Source organism: Aulonocara sp. 'chitande type north' Nkhata Bay, linkage group LG11 (assembly GCF_057382095.1).
Source record: "Aulonocara sp. 'chitande type north' Nkhata Bay isolate Kocher_YH1m ecotype deep benthic linkage group LG11, A_spYH_male_GT1.1, whole genome shotgun sequence".
Lineage (NCBI taxonomy): Eukaryota > Metazoa > Chordata > Actinopteri > Cichliformes > Cichlidae > Aulonocara > Aulonocara sp. 'chitande type north' Nkhata Bay.
Window position 1 is genome coordinate 10,121,537 of NC_141354.1, and position 18,614 is coordinate 10,140,150.

The 18,614-nt window shown below is 40.4% G+C and overlaps 1 protein-coding gene across 10 annotated transcripts in view; it reads right to left on the minus strand.

Moving 5' to 3' along the window:
* The window catches only part of oxr1a (oxidation resistance 1a), a 186,068-nt gene that overhangs the window by 21,373 nt on the left and 146,081 nt on the right, over positions 1-18,614 (minus strand). For 7 of the 10 annotated variants that reach the window (XM_086310496.1, XM_086310497.1, XM_086310500.1 and 4 more), the window contains 2 exons: positions 8,417-8,524; positions 6,702-6,815 (listed from right to left, as the gene is read on the minus strand). The exons of 2 other annotated variants lie outside the window; for them this stretch is intronic. In XM_086310496.1, coding sequence (XP_086166622.1) covers positions 6,702-6,815; positions 8,417-8,524 — 222 coding nt within the window. The remainder of the gene's footprint in view (positions 1-6,701; positions 6,816-8,416; positions 8,525-18,614) is intronic. One more of the 10 variants, XM_086310499.1, reaches the window with a different exon arrangement.

The following is an 18,614-nucleotide window of genomic DNA, read 5'->3' on the forward strand; positions in this document are numbered from 1 at the left end:
ACACACACAGGAAATAAGAGGATACCACCTGGGGGCTGCTTATTAAATCTACTTAACTGATCATCAGGAAGTGCATGCACCTCTATAAAAGCAGATGTTTTAGCAGTTTGCTGGTCAGGAGCATTTAGGTATGTGTTAACACAATACCAAGGAGGAAAGAGAGCAAGAGAGCAATGCCCATTTCCAAGGAAATTTAAAGTTCATCATTCTACAGAAAAAAAGATTTTCACAAGTGGAAAAAAATTCAAGACAGCTGCCAATCTTTGCAGGAGTGTTCCCAGTGAAATTCACCTCATTGTCAGACCGTGCAGGGAGCTACATGAGAGCTACACGTGAGACTCTACAAGCCTCAGTTAGCGTTAAATGTTAAAACTCATGACAGTACAATTAGAAAATGACTGAATAAGTAACGAAGGGTTGCGAGAACGTTTCTTTTCTTTAAAAAAAGAACATGGCAGCACAACTTACAAAGTTAGATCTGAACAATCCACAAGATTTTAGGACAAAGTTGATGCTTTGTTGGTGCTTGGTCCAAATGCACAGCACAACATTTGGCATAAACCAAACACAGCATATCAGTACAAACACCTCACACCAGGAGGGGTGAAGACTTGGGCGTTTTGCATCCACAGGACCTGGGAACCTTGCAGTCAGTGAAATGACCATTAACTTCTCTGTATACCAAATTTTAGAGTCAAATATGGGGCCATCTGTCTGACAAATAACGATTGGCAAAAATTAGATCATGCAGCAGGATACCAAGCACACCAGGAAACAGAGACACTGAAAGTACTAAGGTGTTGAAATCGTCCAGTCAAAATTCAGATCTCAACATAAATGAAATGTTGTGCTGAGAAAATTAGCAAACAATTTCATCAGTTTATCAATTAAATTTAGCTTTTAAACAATTTGCCTCATATTTATAGCTAACTATTTCAACTGTTTCCAGATATATGGCTGTTTCAAGCACTTTCAAGCACTACTTCAGGCTAAATATGGGTATCATTTCATTTAAACAGATTACTATTCTGTTCCTAGTAAATGTTCAGATGTTACAGTTTAATATGTGGATATATATTTTAAAACGATCCATCACTTTTTTCTTTTAGGCAAGTTCAAGTTGCATTTTCAGGTTACTCATTTCAAATAAACACTGAGGTAGAAGCTGATTGAACTTGCTAAGAAGTGCAGCTGACAGATCAGTACACTTTTACCTCACATAACTGTAGTCAATATTGCTTTTCTGCTTTCTATTCTCTAATATATGACCAGGATATATTTTTCACTGGCCTCTAAGGCATCCAATATTTTTTAGCAGGTGAGGGGATACTAACCTCACCTGCCTCCTTATTGCAGCCCATATTAACCGTCGGCTTTTTACCAGAACAGTACGGCAAGGCAACAGACAGCAAGGGAGAAAAAGGGAGAACTCAGACAACCTCAGCGAGGAAGCCTATTAAGAAGACAAACAGACTTTATTTGACTGTATTTGGTGTGCTGGTGTCCTGAAGTGACCAGATTCTTAGACTGTGAGTAACATCTGAGGGCAGCGGAAAGGCAAAACAGGGAGGAGTGTTGAACTGAATATACAGGAAAGAAAAGGAGAAAGTGTTGCTAAAGAAGGCCTGATGTTGCTACCAAGAGCTCATCTGAGGGTTTCAGGGAGGTGGACGGAGGGTGGTAAATCTCCTCTGCAGGAAGGTGACAGCGATGCTGGGGACAGGAGATGAATGTAGCTGTGTTAGATGACAGGTGTGGTGGGTTCACAAATCAATATCCTTTTAGTCTCAAACCAGTATTTCTCTTTTCACCCACAAATAGAAAAAACAACAACAAGAGGCTGTGGCTGTCATAGAAATGGTCTCAACACAGGCCACTGTGAGACAACAAAGACAGAGGCTGTATTGATGAACACTCATCCACATGCAGAGGAAGGAAGCCTGTAGGTGCCACACAGCTATGACCTTGACAGTGACACATGGTGCAAGCAAAAGAAAATCATTCCACAGCTCCACCGTGTGGGCATGGGTGGGTTCTGCAAGAGAGAGCACACAATAGTTGCCTGAAACCAGAAATCCTCAAGTACAATGTGTACTGTTGTTTGTACTATCTAGTACTACAGTCCTTGCTGAGCTGATATAATGAATCTACCAGCATAAGATCCTTTTTTTAAAGTTAATCTTAAGATTGGTGCTAAAATACAGCAGGTGTAGACGGTGCTGGGTTTTCAGAGATTGAAAGACTAATTTTAGATCACGTCAAAGTACAAGAGAGGAAGGAAGGAAGGCGGGAGGTAAAACTGTTGCCAAAAGAGGAAGACACAGAGAAGGTCACAGTAGTAGCTCCACCACCAGGGTGAATAAGTGTGTGCGTGTGTCAGTATGAGCACGAGGAAGGTCTGGAAAGGATAAAGAAAGCACGCCTGCCCACACAGATGACCAGAGAGCAACTATGCCAATGAACCGTTGGCTGCCAAATAATCCATCGACAGTAAGACCGCCAGTCAGAAAGTCAGCCAGCTAACCGTGCACACATGCAAGCTTGCATACACATTCATGCACACGAACACACCCAGTCAGACAGCCAGCCAACGATCCATGCCTGCAAGATGTGTTACTTTCTGTTGCCAGTACCAGCAGGCCAGCAGGCAAACCAAGAGCATGAAGACTCTTCAGTGCTGACTGATCTGGCCTTTAGCTCCGTCAGAGAAACACTAAACAATCTAACTGCATGGTAAAAACTTTTAGCTCGCTCACTGAAGCATGGGCGCTGTTGTTAAACAAGTCCATTAAAGCGTATGACTGATTCACATTTCGCTGTAGATACTCTATAGACTTTTGATGTGACACCTGCTATAAATAGCCACTCTTTTCTCCTCTGCTTTCCTATAATGGAAAATGAAGAGTATTCGCTTCAGTATCAGACAGGACAAAACTAGGAACACTAAGCAGTCTAGATATCCGAGTACTGTACTTTTATCTCACCCTCTGTGGGGGAATTTAAAGCATAGACGAGCACCATCATTAAACAGCACACCACCAGCTAACTTAAACTAATAACGTGTTGGGGTTCCACCTAGCAATTTTAACAACCTTAAAGATGATAACGTCACAGCCACGATGTCAGACAGCACCGGTGAAGCTCAAAAGCTTCATAGAGTTTGAGACTTAGCACGCAGAAGCTAGTTTGATATCACGTTAAGCACCAACAGCTTATTAAGCCAGAACATGTAGATGTTGGGAAAAGATCTACATACATGTAGATCTTTTCCCAACATCTACATGTTCTGGCTTATCGCTGCGTGTGATTTTGAGGGCTTATGTAAACTCAGCATTCCCAAAATATACATAACTTCAATATGAATGCATAACACTCTGCAGGCAAAGAACTTTAACAGGGCCTTAATATTTTGAGGCTATTTTGAACATCTAATTGGCTTTTTAAACATCTCGTGCCATATCTGACTCCTTTTCATATCATGATCTCAAAGAGAAAAATCGGAAAGTAGTTTCTCTGCAGGGCACTCATCTTCATCAGGGTTATACCAGCTATTTGCTGCTCGCACTGCCATTACTATAAACCTCCCACAACCATTCATTTAGATAATATCCTCATTGAGACACGCGTGCCGAGCACCAAAATAGGCTCGTAATTAAAAGATGCTGGGGATTTAGAAGCGGAGGGAGGGGTGGGGGGTTATTAAGGTCCTTCCTTCCAAACGGCACCTGGATGCCACATCCTTCTATATAACTACCAACTAACCCACCCACAGACACACAGTAGTACACACACACACGCAGGAAGTGGAAGGCATTGGAGGATCCAGACAGGCAGATACAGAGCTGACAGATACAAACACGTACTTTTGCTCACAGACAGACAAACACACGCACTGAGTTGACACTTTGAGTGAGGTAACGTTTCCTCCCTTCTGCCTTCCAAGCACACTTCCTCTGCCTGGAGTAATTGCTGCCTAGCACTTGTCTGGGAGAGAGCGAGCTGCTCCGTTCATTAGTTACTCTAAATATCACGCCATCACTTTTAAAGGCTTAATTTCTCTGCAGTCACAGCCCATGTCTCTGATCCTTCCCCCATCGAGAGCCGCAGAATATGCTCCCGTTCTCACTGGCAATGACCTACAAAGATAAGTGGTAAATGGTTGGTTGGAGGGTGGTGGTGTTCTTTTGGCAACTATGGAGAAATTAACGGACAACAGGAGGAAAGAGCAGACCAAAGGGAGAGCGTTTGTGGTGGGAGGGCATCAAAACTCAAGTGGAGTGCCAGTGAACGCGTTGGTGACAGAGACCTGCAGTATCCACGCTCTTACAAAAACGGCAAAACAAGACCGACGTTTCCATGGAGACCGGCAAACAGTAATATTTCTTAAGGGACCGCTGAGCGTTCAGTGGTGCTTAACGATTGGCTCATTCAGATGCTGCAGACACAGTACCCGAGGGAGATGGCTCACACTGCTGGCCTTGAGAGCTGCGAGGCCGGCATGTGTACGGCTGACTGGACCAGACCTGAAGTCACATCAGACGCAAACCCACCTCCAGCTTTTCTACATGCTTTATGCTCAGCTAGTGAAGACGAGAAGCAAGAAGGAAGAAGCAAGAGAGACGATAGCATGCAGATATGGTTTTATGTTAGAAATAATCCCTACTGCTGGAATTAAAGGGGTATTGCAGAGATATCTTTTGCTCTAGTAACTAGCTTAGTTAGCCACATTAATGTCATGTATCTTGATCCCCGTGCGATGCAATTACAGTAGAGAAGCAAACCAAAAGTGCTGTCAGCTTGGATACTAATTACCAGCTCAGAGACCATTTTTCTAATAGCCTCTTTCATACATACACTTTCCTGCGTAAATGCTTGGCCCATTTCACATTTCTGCCTCATGCTTAAAAAAAAGACCACAAGCTGCACGAGGTCAAACATGAATAGAAATAGAACCATATTCGTACAGCACACACGCACCATTCTGATGTTCTTGAAAGAAATCTGAATATACACACACACTTTGATACTAATCAGCCAATCACATGGCACCAACTCAATGCATTTAGGCATGCAGACATGGTCAAGACGACCTGCTGAGGTTCAAACTGAGCATCAGAATGAGTAAGAAATGTGATTCAAATGACTCTGAACGTGATGTGGGTGTTGGTATTTCAGAGTATTTCAGAGACTGCTGATCTAGACTAGCGCACTTGGTGAAAATGTCTTGTTGATCAAGTAGATAATGGCCAGACTACTTCGAGGTGATAAGAAGGCAACAGGAATACCCACTTGTTACAACCAAGCTGTACAAAAGAGCTGAGAGAACTAACAAAATGATGGATTAAAACACAGTTGGAAAAATGTTTCCTGGTCTGATGAGTCATTTGAATGGTAGGGCCAGAACTTTGCTTAAACAAAACAAAAGCATAGACACGCCTTCCTACCTTGTAACAACCCCTCCAGCTGGTAAGGGAGGTTGGGATATTTTCTTGACACACCCTGGGCCCCTTAGGTCCGACTAAGCATCATTTAGCAGTTGCTGTATTGTCTCAGACTTTCTCCATCTCTTTATGACCACAGTGTACCCATCTCCTGACAATTGCTTCCAGCAGGATCGCATACCAGCTAAAAAAACCCTCAAATCATCTCATACTCCCCATTAGTAATAAAACTACAGCTGACATACTTTCAGGAACATGTTGTGAGGGCTAATTATGCACCTGTGATAGAAGAAATCAATGACTCAGTTGATGGATGAATGATTCAGCCTTTTCAGTAGCTGGTAGAATTAATATTTTAAAGATGAATGTGCTCCTAATGTTATCTTTAGCTAAAACATTCTCCTGTCACCTCCAAAAAACCCCAACTAGCTGTGAGATTCATATATTAATTAAAAAACACAGAAATTTGTTTGCCTCTGTTATACTTGCCTTGTGATTGTAAGGGGGCAGAAATGTCCAAGCTTACTGTTGTATCATTATGCAGCACAGCTGAGGTCCATTATGTTTTATTTATAAACAGATGATATTCCTCACTGGGCACACGTGGAACCTTATGGTCTAAAACTAGCGCTTCCAGTGTACTTACTCTCAGATACAATGAAAAAGCTGCAAAAGCAAACTGGTCATCTTTTAATTAAAATTCTGACATAAAATTTGGTGTGATGTAAGAATAAAAAAGACCTTTACAATATAGCCCAATATGTGGTAACCACAGGAAGTGCAGGTGCTAGATTTAAAATTTGGCTTCAATTCAAAAGCTCCATCGCTCAAACTTTGATGTCAGCGCGTCCTTTGAAAAACTTCAGAACAATGGGGGAAAAAAAACTCCTGCAGTTAATAGTTTTGTAAAAACCCCATCAACATAATTCCCTTACTAGCCCTCTACAAATACTTTTTGAGATAATGAGGACCGTTTAAGAGCCAAATATAAGAGAATTTTAGGCTTTCCTTCCAGTTCGCATTACAGGCTAATGCGAATATATGTAACACATGTCAACTTCAGTGCTTAGAATGATAAAATACCACACATACGCAGCAGAGGCACAGAGGCTAACACTGTTTCACTGTGTTTGCCAGCACAGAAAGAGTGAACTCTTCACTTTGGGAGGCGATCAGAGTGACACGTGACAAGACTAGTTACCCGTACAGGAAAATGTTCCTAGCATGTGATATTGTGCGTCATAGGTGTGGTCTACATACCGTCACCTTCTCTAAATCAGCTTCTGAGGAGGTGGGAGACAAGGGGCTGATGGGACTGAGGGAAGGGGAGCTTCCGACACTGGAGACGTACTCGGGGTCAGGAACGTACAGAACCTGCAAACACAATCCACGTCTGTATTTACACAAGCACTACATTTGTGCACCTCACACCAAAGACAAACACATGCACGCACACACACACACACACAGACAACAGGTAGAGAATCTCTCACACAGCTCAACAAATGTGACATGGCAAATAACATGAAATCAAGTGAACAGTTTCATGATAATAACACAATTAACACATGGAGGGAAAGTGACAGTCATGAAGGTAAGTCAGTGTTTCGCAATCAGAGACAGATGTAATGTGTGTTTGGTTTCATGTTTAAAAGATACATATTGTAAATGAAGTCCATGCTGATAGATTGTATTTATTCTATTCCGCCCAGTTATTTTAAATTTGTGTATGTCGTATTAGAGAATACAGAAAGGAGACTGATAATAATAATAAGCAGCTACTAGTGATGAGATGCTACCTGGGGTTACTTGGTGAGGTTGGACACATAGTATCGTTTGCAGGTGTTCACAGGGAAATTTTGCAACTTTTGGATTAAGGCCAGCCAATCATGTTAAGGCAAGCTAATTGTGTCTTAGCTTTAGCTCCATATTTAGGTGCAGATTTCTATCATCATGCAAACTATTTTTTTTAGGAAAAATCAATCCCGGCAGGCAGACTTTCTTCTAATGAAGTGCTGAAGTGCTACCTCTGCAGTGACATCTGCACTATGCACTGCAATAAAAACGGTTAGTTTTTTGTGTTAAACATTTTGCACTAAGGTTTTTATTTAGTCGTAAGTCTATATAAGGTTCTTCCAATGTTTGGTCTCAACAAGGGAGGGATTTTGAGCTGAAATCTAGACAAAGCTTCAGGGTAAAAACCATGGAGCTGCTTTTGCTGTGGTATAGCGTCTGTCTCAGCAGTAGACGTAGAGACGAAGGTTCAGTAAGTGCTGTCAGCACCCTACTGTTTGGACGCAGATCAACTCTGCATTGTTTGCCGAGAGCAGAGAGACAGAGAAAGGGTGGGATGCCAGCGGGATTGGCGTATGTGGCTCATCTCCATTTGACCGGATTTGATTTTCAAGCCAGGAAATACAGAGACAAAATATCATTTTGGATGTTTGTCACTTTCCCCGTTAAAAAAAAAAAAACAGATTTCAAATTTGGCTCTATTGCTGTGGAAGGAAACATCAAAGACGTGGAAACTGGCAGCGTGTTTAGCAGGCTAAAGATGGGTAGTTTGTGTCATGTTGTCGGAACTACAGCGTCACTGGGAGACGTATCATTATTCCTTTATAGAAACAAAATAGGTCTTTTGCAATGAACTACATCCTAATGGGACAAGTGATGCTGTAATTAGCAGGCAATTAAGGAGGGATACAGAGAATAGGGATGTGGGGTTAGTGAGTCAGGGAGGGAGAAAGTAGAGGGCTAAACACATGCAGCATGTAATGCTCCCTAAAATCTCCAGTTTTTCCAGCTACATTCAGAAAATGTTTACAGCTCTGCGAATGCATTATGAAATGTCAAAAACAGTCATTATGAGATCAGACAGTCAGTGGGTGGCTGTGGATGGATGTGAGGCTGCTGTAGGACAGTGATGAAGTGATGCAGCTGAATATATCAGTGAAGGCGTGCACGGCGGGTCACACCTGGCCAGGCACCACTGCTCTGGAGAACAGCTTGTTCAGCTGAACCAGCTCGTTGGGTGTGGTGTCAAACTTGAGCGCAATGCTGTTCAACGTGTCCCGCGATTCCACCTGGACCACAAAACAAGAGAGAGGACAGAAAAATCACACTGCTGCTCCGGCTCAGGGCATTTCTTTACAGCTGCACACGTCAGACATGAAGGCATAAATGGGCTCTCATACGGCACTCCTTGCTTTTTATACATATCTCATTCACCCGTTCCCATACGTACACACTGACACACGGAGCACAATACATGATGACAGACGGATAAAGAATATCTGAAGAGAAGAGCTGTGAAATGATTTCTTTAAAGGGCTTAATGTGGCTTGTGTTTTGCATGTTAGATTTTGGGATGCTATGCAGATTAAAGCTGTCAGCTGTTGACCAGAAATAGATTCCCATGGGATGTAGTGTTGCGAGCAGAAATGTGAACTGACACGAATGTCAGCAGCAGTCTTGTGTTACCCTGTGAACCACTCGTGTAGCAAGTTTTCTTCATTTAAAAACAAGAAGCAGTTTTATTTGTTAGCACAGACAAAGACTACAACAATGAATAAAAACAATTATTGTATCTTTTTTTTCCATTTTCTCCATCACTTAACTTAATAGATACTCGAAAACTCGATGCCAACGGTAGGTTTTCTAATCTAATGTTCACTAAACCCCTTCCTGAAAACACTATAATCACAGCTTATCATCTAAGATCTGCTCATTCAAATGTCCCCACAAGGTTAAGAGTGGTAACCTACTGTTTAAAAAATGCTGCCTTTTTTTCCCAAGAATTAAAAATAAAACAGCTAAAGCATTATTAACATGATAAACAGGCTCAAGACTGTGTTTGTCCTAGTCCACTATACTGGAAAAAATATGTAGACTACTCAACTAAGCTCAAAGTAAGAAAGTTAATCGCTGCATTATCACACAAATACAGCAGTCTTACTGGCGTTTGGTTACCAAAATCCCTCTGAAGATACCCCTGACTGCGAGTGGGTGCAGACCTGGCCCCCATCTTTAAAGCAACCTTTTTGAAGTTTATTGCACATGGTTGCATTAATGTTGGTAGTGCCACGGTCTCTAACCACTGTCTTCCTTAGTGTGACTGCAGCATTACTGTGTCAGTAGTCGACAAGACTTCAAAACTGCTAGCTTAATTTCAAAGATACATAGCATAATTTATTAATAGATTTATATATTCATAAATCTGTATCAGAGAAACAATTAATACCTAAAGCTTTAAAATAAGTATAGTAGTGAAACTGCTGTGCTGCTACATGCCACAGGAATTGCTACTCGAGAGAGAGACGGGGTGGTTAATGTCAGCCTGACGCAAACTTTACAAGAAATCTGCCAAATTTAAAGGTGATGGCAAACTTAACAAGCAGCTCCTCTGCATACAACTTTCATTTTAGCTTCCTCTTAACTCAGGTGTACAAAACAAAATGACAAGCCTTTAAAAAATCTTTTTTTTAAGGTGATACTCCGGCTTCCTCCCACAGTCCAAAGACATGCAGTCAGTGGTTAGGCTAATTGGAAACAGTAAATTGCTCATAGGTGTGAATGCGGGAGTGAATGTGAGTGCGATTGGTTGTCTCCTGTCTGTGTGTTAGCCCTGTGACAGACTGGCGACCTGTCTAGGGTGTACCCTGCCTCTCGCCCTAACACAGCTGGGATAGGCTCCAGCACCCCCCAATGACCCTGACAAGGATAAGCGGAAGCGAATGGATGGATGGAACTAGGAAAAAACAAACAAACATTAATGACACTTTACTGCGATTCATTACACCCTCACTGAGCTGAATGAGATGGTGGCTGGCCAATGAACTTGCCCAACATAGTTTTTTTTAGTGGCTCCAGGCTATCGGGCCATCAGCTATTATGCACCTGAGTTAGTTTTCAACATACAACAGCGACTCAATATCACCAAGAAAGAACAAGCATTACTGACATTATGTTGCGGGGCAGTTAACAGCAGTCAAGATGTTATTTGGCTGCATTTTTTCTCAGATTTGTTATTTTATTATTTTATTTTTTTTAAGTAGATCCAAAATAAAAAAAGATTTACTTTAGCCTGTATTCACTGTTTTATTGTCTCTGATTGGTTACATATCAAAACTAATATCCCATCAACACTGTCACAGACGGACGCACAGGTGCGCACTGTGCAGACTGGGGCTGTTTCAGATGCAAGGTAGCTAAATGTGTAAAAGTGCAATTGCTATATAAGAAAGTATGGTTCTGCCGTTATCCAAAAACAATATTTTGTGTTATCAATAACTCAAAATTCAACAATATTCACACTGAATGTAAATCAAATATTACCAGCCAGTGCTCATAATTGAGGAGCTGGACTCAAAGAGCTGCTTTATATGAACAACTTTTATTTATTTTCTAAACAAATCATCCGAAACCATATCAAGCAGGAAAAAAACAAGCAGAAGAAGCTGCAGTGCTTCATGTTATTTGATGTTCAACATCATGCAGGTTGTTGTGCTGCTGTGGCGGCACTCTGTGCTCAGCTGCAGCATCCTGCAGTGTGACACAGGTGCGTATGCATGTCTCTACCAGTTAAAATCCACACAAGAAAGATGTGCACCAAGAGTCAGAACTAGTTAAGCGTCTAACATGTCCAGTGGGAGTTTCTAGCTCCCAAATAAGGATGACAGCCATGGCAGAAAGAGCATGTGGAAGAAAAGAGTGAGCTCGGGGGAGAGAACCCTTAAAAACCAGATAGGCAAGGCTGACTCTGAACTGTGCATAATTAGGACAGGATAATGACACTGTGTGTTTTAGTGCAGCAGTCATGGGACCGACTCGGTTGTTCTTCTTCTTATCTATGGAAACACTCCTAGAAAAGCACAGAGGAATGACAGGCTTCCTCAAATTCCTGACATGACAGACTATTTTCAGGAAGATGTTCCTCCACAGACAGACAGATGTGCAAGCAGAGACACACACAGAGGACAGTCACAAGCTGGAACATTAGTAACATGGAACCACTGCGAGTGAGGCAGTTGCACGTTATATCTGAAGAAGCTCGTCACAAGCAGGAAATACACAAACTTAGAAACCACTAAAAAAAACTGCGTTTCATGAAACACTAACACTGCCCTCTTTAGCACATTCACAAATTGGTGCCACTGTATTACATAATAATATCACAAGATGAAGCGATACAATATACTGCAAAGTGGATATTCTGCTGCACTGCAATAGGACATCAGTATGATACACTCATGTGCAGTTCCTCAGCTGACGGAAATAAATTTGTCTAAGTGTGCAGGACAACATGAAATATAATAAACAGACTTGCAACCTTGGGTAAAAGGCTCTGGGACATCATGGGTTTTACATCATATAGAACATGTTTGTATCCATCGAATTTTAGTTGGATACACCTAACAAGTTTTTTTTATTATCAGGATTTATTTTCCCACCTTTACTTTTGCTTATCAAATGCTCAAAGAACACAGAAAATGCTTTGACTTTTGCTGATTAAGGTTACACACATTCTTTACCTAATGACATGTACATAAATCATGGTCACTCTCAGTCACCCTGTCCTGTTTCGAGCCCAGAAAAATCCTGAACATGTTTTCTTTGTGCTGCATGTCGATCGAACACTAATCAACTTTCGTCAGTGTCAGCACCATGCTTGACTGCAACTACTCTGATTATTTCAATTGGTTAAAAATATTGAAATGTTTCAGTAAAGACACTTCATTGATGATGCAATGAATCACCCACTTAAGAAGAAGCTATTGATATATCGGGCTCCTATCTCCGGAAAGACCCTATTAGAGTAAGTGACAATAAAGTCATCTGAGAAAAGTAGATAACGATGGCAGAAATCCTGCAGAGCTGACTAGCAAAAGGCTAATTATCATAGACGTATAGTGACAGTAACACTGCTGGGTCACTTGTTTGGGGTCCATAGCACAGCTCATTAGCTTTTGGAGCTGATGTACCTTGTGATACTGGTCACTTACTGGTGAGAACATCCTCCGCTACTGAGCGATTAAAAGAGTGTGAGAGAGCATATCTGGAAGCTCAACAATATACAGCCGGAGAGGCGTCGAAATGAAATCTGCGCAGAAATTGTCAGAAATCTCAGAAACTGACAAATTAACTACTGAATCGCTGTTATTGTCTGTCCTGTCCTTACGAGAGCTGGAGTGGAGCCCGAATTAGCCAGGGTTACACTAATCTGGGTTGAGAGAGTGTATGCTGAGTGCTAACCCAGACTTTGGGATTTTATTGTCCTACCTGGAAGGGAACAAACTAATCAGCTCAACCAGGTCAGTCACGCTGCTGGAAGGCAGTCCTCCTGAATCACCAATGTGTGGAACCCAACAAAACAGTACTGCACAATGCATTGTGCAGTATGGATTGGCTCGGTGACAGTCACAGGTTTCACTGTAAGCGGAAATATACCACAGATGATGCAAACCTGCAAAGCTCTCCTTTAGCCTTCTATAACGCTTATTGTTAGCACTCGCTCAGGTGACCCTGAACCCTCCCAAGGCTTTGCTGCAATAGGCCTAGGCTGCTGGCTTCCCATAATTTCATTGTGTCTTTCTTCCTCGCTCACCTCTTTTCACTCTCTATGTGTTTATACACTACTATGAACATAATATTCTAAATTCAAAACAATAATATCTTTCACCAGCTTCAGTGAGGAAGTATGCAGACAATTGTATGTTATACATGTGAAATATGTATCCAAAAGTGTATTTTTGTATGAAACTGTGTATCCAGATCTGCCCTGTTCCACAAAAACATCTTCCTTGAAGGGTCAAAAAGGGAGATACATAATAATACAGTAGTCTGCCGAGCTGAGTCAATCATCCAGCTTTATTAAATGTTGATTTGTTCATTTTCTCAAAAACAAATCAAATTAGAAAAGTATCCTTCACATTTCAAAATGCTATTGGATACCTTTAGATTTTCAGTCCCTGCTCATCACGCCAGATTTAATTCAATCAAAATTGAGATTAAGATAAACGAAAGCTGTACAGCAAACAGGCAGTAAATACAGGAGCAAACAGCATCGAACTCACAGACAGCAGGACTTCTACAAGGTACCAACCAAAGACAAACTGATTAGCTGATAAGCAGGCACAACGTGAAGATAAACATTAAATAAATATGAATATTTTCAAGCTTACAAACATAGAAAAGAAGTATAGTTTCTTTTAGCTGGTAATTACTGAAACATGACCATTTATGTGATCACAGTTTTAATCTATTTTCTGTACCACTTATAGAAACTGTCTCAAACTGCATGTAAACAACCTTCCTAGGTCTTTCAAGAACTGCCTTAAAAACAAAATTCTGGTTAAAAACAATGTGATCATGGTTGATGATTTGCTGAGTAACAGCTTGATAACTTTACAATCATTTTTAAGCAAAAATGCTAAATTTGATGTAAGACTTCGATGCTCAGTTTTAGCAAGACTGGACAGCACAGTGATTACGATTAGTGGTTATCGTTGGGTTTGTACTGCTGATCAAAAAACACGACAAACTGGCCCCTTCATTTTAAGAAATGTATGTTATGTCACTATCACACTATCACTGATTGAATGAAACCACTGAAATACTTGCATATTTGCAGTATTATGAACAGGATGGATGTGGTAACATTCTGGGGTAACAGATGATTTTCTAGCAGCTAGCTACCTGCAGAGCCAGTCGATATCCAGGTTAACAATCCCATTTCTACCCACCGGTGAAATGGGGTAAAAAAGCGTATTAAGTTGTCCAGTGCACTGCGTGGCACAGTGATGCAGTAGTTAGCACCCAACCATCTTTTGGACTGCTTACCTACATACAAACAAAGACAGTTCAAACACGATTGTTGTTCATATCCTATTGCTCAATTTTACCAGAAACAGAAACCTTTCAATACCAAAAATACAGACACTTCAAATTTATTTATAGTTATTATAGTATATAAGTGTTATTTATACTTATATACTATACCCTTGTCCATTTACATATTCATGCAACGTTTGTTTATGGAGGTTATTCTTAAGGTCACTGTTCACTAGCAACAACCACAAATGCAAATCGATGAATCAACAAGCTTGGCCAGACAGAGTTAGGTAGAAAATAAGGGGAAGGAGGGTGTGGTGACGAAACTAGAAGAAGTGGATCTGTGGAGCAAATAGGCATTTACAAATCTGGACTGGAGAAGACTGTTAGGGGTTTGAGCTCATCCCTAAACTTCAGATCAGTTATCTCTAATTAATGTGAACCACACATATCTTACTACTGCTGCAGCACTGCTGCTTGTTAAAATGACAAAAAAGTTATTTCGCTGCCCTCAGAATTGTGGGAACCTTAGTTAAACTGCATCTGCTGTTACACCACCAGAGGCAGGTGTTGTCATAGCCAACATTTGTTGGTAGTTTTAGTAAAGCAACCTTAACGGGAGCACTATGAAGCAACTCCTTGCTTTTCTCTTCTCAGTACAGAAGGTAACTCACTGAAGGGGAACCACAAGGAAGACAAAGAGAGGCTGTGGTGACAGGTAGGTCTCCCATCTTAAAAGTCCTCCCACACAGCTCTGTGATTAACAACTGCTCTTGGACTCCTTATGACAGTAGTGAGGATCCACATGATTTGTCATCTCATTGCCTCTGTACAGAGAGTCTTACTGTTCATTCAAACAACAGCAGCACATTAGCTTGATGAATATGCTGTCTCAAGGAGGACAGGAGATCTGGATCAAGAAGGCGGAAAAGTCTCTGTGACAAGACAGTGACATCCACAGACATGCACTGGTTGTGTATTTATAACGTGGCCATAAAAAGAAGGATAATCCGGTCACTTCAGTATGCCCCAGATATTAGAAATGACTACTGATATGTCATAACTGATCATCAAGCATCCTAGAAATATTTACAACCCTCCATTTAGTGCTTCCATCATGTGTGATGTGTCCTCGGTATTTGGCCAACATCAGTAGAGCTTCTCTGTGTTTTAGTTTGGAAGGTGAACAGTTAATAATCAGCAGGGCTCCTGCAGAGTCAAAGCGGAGAGCATTGATTCTCCCTTGTTGCTATTTGCCGTCTCTTCCATGAATTGTTTATTTTTAGCTTTATAGTTCCTGTTGCCCAGCACAAAGCCAACCTATAGGACATCTACAGCTTCATAAAGCTCCCTTTTTTCAAAGCTTTTCTTTACAATTCTGCAGCATAAGGTCAAATCTTTGGCTTAGAGTGAAGAAACCTCTGTTTGTTTCTCCACAAATAGATATTTTAAAGCCTGTCCAAACCTATGACAGCTATTGGCTCTTGTATCACATTGCTGCCAATCAATACGATTATAAATATCTGATGTTGACGTAAACATCGACAAAGCCAGATGGTGGGACGGTCTTGGCACTGAGTGTGATGTTATAATAGTATGATTCAAGTTTGCTTTTTACACCTAATTAATCACTTTATTCCTGGAAGCCAGTAATATTAGCAGCACAGTTAGCATCATACAGTGACCATAATCTTGTAGGTTTGACCAAGAAAATGAAACCACAGAAAACCGCACAAAAGATGATTTTTCATAGATCATACAAAAATTTCAATGCAAATAAGTATATTAATGACGTAAAAGAAATTCACTGGACTGACATCTGCCTCGAGAGTGACCCTGATATGGCATTATCTATGTTTATTGAAAACTTTTGCTACCTGGCTGACAAACATGCTCCCTTAAAAAGATTTACTGTTAAAAAGAACTACGCATCTTGGTTAGATAATGAACTTAAGGCTGCAATGTCAGAAAGGGATATAGCAAAAGCACATAAGTCTGTCAGTCCACAAGAGTGGGCAAGATATCGCGAGTTAAGAAATCAAGTAACTAAATTGAATAGGCGCAAGAAGAAAGAATATTATCAACTTAAGCTCAAGGAGGCCAACAAGGACAGCAAAAAGGTGTGGAAAGTTTTAAATAATATGATGGGTAGAGATCTTGCTCCGGTGGTGTCTCATATCTACACGGGTGGTACGTTTATAAGTAAAGCCAAGGACATAGCCAATTATTTTGTGAATTATTACAGCAACAAAATAACAAATTTAAAATCTAATATGATCAGAGGCGATCCCACCTTATCACAGTGTCTTATACAGGATGTTATCATGAATAATAAGCAATGCCAATTTAAGTTTGAGGCAGTGAATGTGGAGATGGTAGAGCGCTTATTGATATCACTTCCTGACGATACATCCTCAGGCTCTGATAATATAGACAGTAAACTGCTCAAAGTTGCAGCCAAGTTTGTGTCCCTTCCTATATGTCACATATTTAATAGATCTTTGGCATGCAGCTTATTTCCATTGCAGTGGAAAGAATCGAAAATAATTCCCATTCCTAAAAACAAGAATGACGTTTTTAATGGTGTCAATAGCAGACCTATTAGTCTACTCCCCGTTCTAAGTAGAATTATGGAGAGGATTGTCTATGAACAAATTCAACATTACCTAACAGAAAATCAGTTACTCACTCAGTTTCAACATGCCTACAAACCTGGCTATTCCACCAGTTCAGCTCTTATTCACATGACAGATAACTGGTATAAATATCTAGATAATGGGAATCTGGCCGGGGTGGTATTTTTGGATTTTAATGCTGCATTTGATTTGATAAATCATGATCTTTTGATAGATAAGCTAAAATGTTATGGATTTTCACCAGCTGCTTTGTGCTGGATGGAAAGTTATTTGTCTGGAAGAAGGCAAAAGGTTTATTATAATGGTTATTTCTCAGAGGGCTGTGAAATGAACTGTGGTCTACCCCAAGGCAGCTGCCTCAGTCGACTTCTCTATTCAGTCTTTACAAATTATTTGCCGTATGTCCTGGATAAATCTCATCTTGTAATGTATGCTGATGACTCCACCATGTTTTATTCAGCCAGTAGCCACTCTGAATTGACAAGCGTATTACAACTAGATTTGCTGAACGTGTTTGATTGGATAAGTAAAAACAACATGATTTTAAACGTGTCTAAATCCAAATCCATGTTAATAGGAAGTAGAGTACGCTTCGTCAACAGCCCACAACTAAATCTTTCCATAGCTGGATCGGTATTAGAACAAGTCACCCAGATTAAATTACTTGGTGTTACCATAAACCACCACCTTTCATGGTCTCAGCACATAAACTCTGTTATTAAGAAAATGGGACAGGGCATAGCTATAGCTAGGAAATGCTCTTTTTATATCACTTCTTCAATTATGAAAGATGTCATTAATGCACTAGTATTATCTCATCTAGAGTACTGCTCAATCATTTGGTCAGCAGCTAATAAGACAGATCTGAACAGACTTCAGTTAGTCCAAAATAGGGCGGCCAGATTAGTGTTAAGGTGTTCATATTATACAAGTATTGATAAAATGCACGATAAACTTTCTTGGCTTTCTGTACAAGCTAAATTATACTATGGCTTACTTGTATTTTTAAAGAAAGCAATACTGGTAAACACACCACACTTTTTTTATGCTCAGTTGCAGTATCCAGATGAAATACATAATCATGCTACACGATTCTCAACTAACCACAATTTAGTAACTCCTCGAGTTAAAAGTAACTTTTTGAAAAACTCTGTTATATTTAGAGCATCTTTTCAGTGGAATAAGTTGCCTTATGCTTTATTTGTAAAAATTGTAGAGGGTAATGTCACTTGTAATGGAAATTGTGTATTTTGTTTGAGTGTTTTTCTTATCATTTTTAATATTTACATGTTTACATTTTCAGAATTGTAAAACCTTATTGTGGATGTAAGAGCCATATTATGTGGACATTTTTGCATCCAACTCATTGTGTAAAATTTTATTTGGTGGTATTTGATGGTTTGGGCCCCAGGAAGACTAGCAACCACTGTTGTGGAAGCTAATGGGGTTCCTTATAAATAAACAAATAAATAAACAAATAAACATACATCAGTAAAATGAAATGCATACAGCTCCACGCCTCAGAGACTTCAGCCATCGATCGTACTGTAAGAGAAGCCATCTGTAACTCAATTAAGTGGAATACGACAGAGGACAGTCAAATGTGACCCACTGATAAAGACCTGTTACTGACACATTGACAGCAGGATGAGAGAGGGAGGAAAAGAGAAAGAGAGAGCAATTGCCATCAGGTTCATGGCCACTTAAG